Source organism: Oncorhynchus clarkii, chromosome 12 (genome assembly GCF_045791955.1).
Source record: "Oncorhynchus clarkii lewisi isolate Uvic-CL-2024 chromosome 12, UVic_Ocla_1.0, whole genome shotgun sequence".
Classification (NCBI taxonomy): Eukaryota; Metazoa; Chordata; class Actinopteri; order Salmoniformes; family Salmonidae; genus Oncorhynchus; species Oncorhynchus clarkii.
In genome coordinates, this window is record NC_092158.1 from 78725937 (window position 1) to 78731811 (window position 5875).

At 37.3% G+C, this 5875-nt stretch overlaps 1 protein-coding gene across 5 annotated transcripts in view; it reads right to left on the reverse strand.

The window, feature by feature from the left end:
• The window catches only part of LOC139422274 (target of Myb1 membrane trafficking protein-like), a 27282-nt gene extending 21982 nt beyond the window's left edge, over positions 1-5300 (reverse strand). For 2 of the 5 annotated variants that reach the window (XR_011635717.1, XM_071173455.1), the window contains exon 1: positions 5200-5292. Coding sequence is in view for 2 of the 5 variants with exons in the window: in XM_071173455.1 (XP_071029556.1) it covers positions 5200-5251 (52 nt within the window). In the remaining 3 variants the exon portion in view is untranslated. Of the gene's footprint in view, positions 1-4507; positions 4726-5199 lie in introns of those variants that run through there. The other 3 variants (XM_071173458.1, XM_071173456.1, XM_071173457.1) reach the window with 3 other exon arrangements.
• Positions 5301-5875: the final 575 nt, after the last annotated feature.

Here is a 5875-nt window from a genome sequence, read left to right on the forward strand (position 1 = left end):
CATACATTTTAACACACTTTATAATTCAACATGTTTTACTATTTCTTACAAATATAGGGTCCGTTTAGCCCTGACCGTTATCCGTTTCCAACTCCCCGTCGCAAAGTCTTTTGCCCGCTCCATCGAAGCTCTGGCCGTTTTCACTCCAGGGATAGATCCGCCTTCTGCCTTGTGGGTCTTGGGAATGTCTCAACGATAACCGAGGCCATCGCCGTAATTGTTCCCGATTTTCGAAAAGACTGTCCAGCTTATTCATCAGTGTTCTGAAAATATGGTAATCGCGCCATTTAAAACTGAACATTATTTGGAAAAAATTTACATCCTTGCATGCTTTGGAAGATACATGTGATCGGACCGTTTTCGAAGCATTTGCACTATCAAATTGTTCACATGCTAAAATTGTCACTCTGGAGTCCGGGGTATACGCCATTGACGCGATTCTTATGGCCATTATATCACTTCGGCCACAGACCTGTTCTTCCAACGCATATCCGGGCAGCCTTGAAACACTTAGGGCGCGCTCCATTTGACACAGCGCTAGTCTTATTTTAAGCCATTCTCTCATCCTTAGCGCTGGAGAAAAACTCTCGGGTTCTGCCCGATAAAAGGGTTGGGACACGCTGTCTGTGAATATCTTAACCGTAGATTCCTCCGGGCTAAAGATGTAAGACATATGCCCGTCGCTTGTACACAAAAAGCCCTTAAAACATTCGGGAGCCTCACGCAAAACATCCTCCAGGCTTTTGTCGTTGGATTCTTGACATGAGCTGCAAAGCACACCGATAATTGCCCTTGTAGACATATTTTAGATGTTTAATATTCAAGTCTTTATTTTAAAAATTGCTTGTTCTGGACATTTATAAGGCATATGCCCAGGACATTCCGGATTCATCAGATACACATATGGGCGATACATCTGGGGGGTCATACCCGGTCCAAAAGTTCAAACACAACAACCACAGTTCAACCAGGCCCCTAGACATCCATCAACTGGACTACTTCAAAGGATGACATAGAGATCTGAAATAACACAAAATAACACGTGACCACAGGAACAGGGGGGACGGGGAGGGGGCACATATTCGGACACGCAAAGGTCAAAATGACGTAAGGTCATCAATCAATCATTTTGACGCGTGCCGTCTACTTTAATCTCTCTCTTTCCTACTGATGAGTCAGCAGGGTCAATAGAAGGTAGGCTCTGAGGGTCAGGTCTTGACACGTTCCTGAATAACATAGCAACACCTGAGGGAATGGCATCTAAAACAATTGCAAAATCTTTAGGTGTTACAGGGACCTTGTAAAGTGATAAGAATTCTGAGTAAAAAACCCTCTGCATTTACCAGTTGGCTCACCAATAGGATATTATATCAGAACCAATATTCTAAAAACAAAAGTATTTTTCTACAATATATCCCAATTATTCCAAATATAATATCTGTGTGGAGAAAAATTGTGTTTATAAATTAAAGTCAATGACAAGACCATGACAAGAAAACATGCCGATGAAAAGCAGAACGTTTCACTGGAACTTTGTCAATATTATAATTGCAAAATAACATGAAGTTAAGGCCACCAAAAGTAGAGAAGACATGATGAGGAATAAAATTCCAGATAGAAGTGGGTCTTCTTAGGAATTGTTTTATCCAATTGATCTTAAAAGTATTATTTAAAGTAGTAAAGTCCAGAACATTCAGTCCACCATTCTCACAAGTGTTCATTACAACAGTTTTCCTAATGTAATGGGTACGGTTTCTCCAAAGAAAGTTGAAAAGCATCAGGTCTATCTCCTTGCTTATTTTACTGTCAAGATATAAAGATAGAGCACCATATGTTAGTCTAGAGATACCTTCAGCCTTGGTTATTAGGACTCTACCTTTTAAAGATAAGTCCCTCTGTAGCCATTGATTTAGCTTCTTCTGGGTTTTTTTAATAAGAGGGTTAAAATTTAGTAAGCCTCTAGACTTCTGATCCTTTGTAATGGTTATGCCTAAATATGTAAGTTATTCTTTTACTGGAATACCATAATATGAAAGTGTCACAATCTTTGACAGCTATGAGTTCACATTTATTAATGTTAAGATATAGAACACACACTTTGGAAAAGGATTGTATCACATTGATCGATATGGGAATTTGGTTAGCGTCTTTCAGACAAAGTGTAGTATCGTCAGCCAGCTGGCTTATAATAATTTCTTTACCAGCTATGGAAATACCTTGTACAGGACTATTATTTAAAGAATTTGCAAGAAGTTGGGTGATTAATAAAAACAGGTACGGAGAGATAGGACAACCTTGCCTAATTCCTCACTTTAACTTAAATCTAGGTGAGGTGCCATATTTCAATTTGATAGAGCTGTTACCATTTGCATAGAGAGTCTTAATAGCCTTACATAAAAACGTCCCTAAAGCCAAGTCTCTCAAGGGAGTGGAAGAGAAACTGATGCTCTACTGTGTCAAATGCTTTATAAAAATCAAAAAAGAATATGAAGCTATCCTCAGTTATTAGGTCTCAGTAGTCAAGTATGTCTAATACTAGTCTGACATTGTAATTCCATCAACACCTTGTGATTTATTGTTCTTTAGATGTTTGATAGACTCTAATCTCTTCAACTTTGATGGGTTCATCACACTGTTTAGATTCTATATCACTGATAGAATAAACATTATTCAGTGAGTTAAAAAACATATCTGTGGATCCCTGACAATATATAGAGCTATACAATTTTCTGTAAAAATTGCTCCAGTATTTAGCGATTCATTTTTGGTCATCTGTAATAATACCATCAATGTTTAACTTATGGATAGCGTTATTTTTAGAGTGAAATTTCTCAAGTCTAAAGAAATAGGATGAATTCTGTTCTCCCTCCTTAATATATTTTTTCCTAGATCTACTAAAGGCTCCTTCTGCTTTTAATTTATATATATTATCCAGTTTATTTTGTAACTCAATTAGTTCCATCTTCTCCTCCTCCGAGAGGTCGGCTGGGGACCTCTGAGAAAGGGAAGTTATCTTAATGATCACCTTTTCCTCCTCAGCTCTTCTGGTCTTAGCAAGAGTACTACCATATTTTCTAAGGTATTTGTACACCTCAAATTTAAAGAGCTCCCAGTTCTTGCAATACGATTTTTCTTCACAAGCCCTTTCCCAAAAGTGTGAGAGCAGATCTTTAACCTCAAATTTAACTATATCTTAATTTAATAATGAGCTATTTAGCTTCCAGTAGAATGCTCTACCAAGGTTAGTATCAGGGGTAAATATTTTGATATCAATGTAAATAGCCCTATGGTCTGTGAGGGGAGTAGTACAAATATTTGTAGTAACACACTCACTATCAATACATTTGGATATGAGCCAAAAATCTATTTGGATTGTCTTGAACCTGTTTTGTTACTCCAAGTGAATGATCTGTCGGCAGGAAACCTCTCTCTCCATATATCAGTAAGATCAAACTTTTCCATAAAAAGTATTAAACCCAAATTCTGATTGGTTCGCCTACCTGGGGGCCATCTATCAGTTGAATTATCTATTGTAATGTTAAAGTCCCCTCCTATCAATAATAACAAATTGGGAAATTTAGATAACCAATGAAGTATATGTTTCTCTATAGATTCAAGCAACTCATCATTCTCATGTTTGCTGTTGTACCCGTAGAAGTTTACAGTAATGATCGTAATGTCATTGTAACTGATCATTCTCATGTTTGGTGTTGTACCCGTAGAAGTTTACAGTAATGAGCGTAATGTCGTTGTAACTGATCACAAGACAAATAAAGTGACCAAAGGGGTCACATTCCAAGTGTAGAATATTACCACCAAAGGTATTTTTCATTGTACTGACACCAGCGGAGTGTTCAGATCCATGGGAAAGCCAAATATCGTTGCCCCACTGTAATCTCCAGAAGTTGGCATGAGTGAGACTCTCGAAAAAAGCAAAAATCTGTTCAAAATTGTTTAGCAAATAAAAATAAGACCTTGAGCTTCACATTGTTTCGCAACCCCCTAGCATTAAGAGAAACTATAGACAAAGACGAAACAACAAAGATGATATAAAAGTATAAACTGTAGTAGGATGAGTCAAAGACGTAGGAGCAGTGAACATAAACAACAAGGAACCGAGATCTGCACCATTTAAGTCAATTTAAAGTGAAAATAGCTTATTCCATAACCTTTGAGCTAGACGTTATCTGGCTTTGAAATTCAACTCAACTGAAAATTATGTTCAAGACCAAACCAAGGGTTCTTGTAGTAAGAGAGACTAAAAACCCTTTTTAGTGTAATCAGGAAATATTCTGAGAAATAAAATAACAAATAATAATTTCAATAAAAGGGTACCTACTATTTTAAGTGCATATGAAAACTGATAATAAAATAATTGAATAAAAAATATTTTACATATAAACATTCCTAAGACCTTTTTGGAAATAAGTATTAATAACTAAATAGAACAATAACCGTGTAAAGTCAGAGCAGACCTGTATGCCCTTTAGAACAGTATCTTACTTACTGTATACATAAAATAAAAAAATACAGCTTTCAATCTTCTTCGTAAATTTGTAAACAAAATAGGTCTTCTGGTCATACAAGAACAAACTAATACATTTAAATACCTGAGTATTCCTGAAAAATAGTCACCTGATGCTTGTTAGGTAAACAACATAAGGAAAATGAGAATACCGTGGCTGAAACCATCAACCTGTTCCTTCTAGTGAGATTTTAGGGATTGGAACTTTAATAAATTCCCCTTTCTTAAAATTAGGTCACGAAGGAAGGGAACAACTTTTCACCACCCCACCCAGAGCTTGCCAAACGATTGGTCTATAGACCAACAACAATACCCAAACTGGCCAATTAAATTGAAGATTAAAACACTGTAGACCCGCCTCTACGGTATTATTGTGCGGTGCAAGTGTCAGTCAAGTCATAGCGTAATATAAATATATTTTTGCACTGTCAATTTTGATCAATTAACTAACTATAAGCAAGCAATTATCACAGTTTCGTTTCTTATTAAATACATAACCAATAACGCCAATTTCCTTTTCCATAGCCTTTTATGGAGTGATATTGTCTGTTTTCCAACAATACCCTACCAATGTCTTGTAGCCTGTCATGCCCGATGCTACCATGTAAACTATCTACAAACTCACGCGCCAAACCACTATAAACCTACTTTATTAGTTAAAATGTAACAATTACCTATTCGCTGGCCCACCGGTGTAGTAAACGGGTTTCCTGTCAGAAACTCCATCCTTCTTTCTTTCTGCCAATCAAACCAAAATCCAGAACTGCGCTTCCGTCGTTTCCACAGCAGAGGAGTTACCGCAAAGAATTGAAGCAGCACACATTGAATTAAATTAGGTTACGTCATCTGTTAAAGTGAACGTTACATTTACTGAACATTATTGTGTACTAATTGGGAATGGCATAAAAATGAGACCATATTAATATATGCAGATTAATAGGGTAGCCTACAATAGAGCCACCAGAACAGTTGCACAGAGAGGAACAAAATAAACACTATTTAGCTAAAGGCTAAACGATAAACCATCTTCACATTCTACCCCATCAAAATACGTGGACTATGAAGCTACAGTACATGACCAAAAGTATGTGAACACCTGCTGGTCGAACATTTCATTCCAAAATCACAGGCATTAATATGGAGTTGGTCCCCCCTTTGCTGCTATAACAGCCTCCACTCTTCTGGGAAGGCTTTCCACTAGATGTTGGATCATTGCTGCTGGGACTTGCTTCCATTCAGGCACACGAGCATTAGTAAGGTCAGGCACTGATGTTGGGCAATTAGGCCTGGCTCACAGTCGGTGTTCCAATTCATTCCAAAGGTATTTGATGGGGTTGAGGTCAGGGCTCT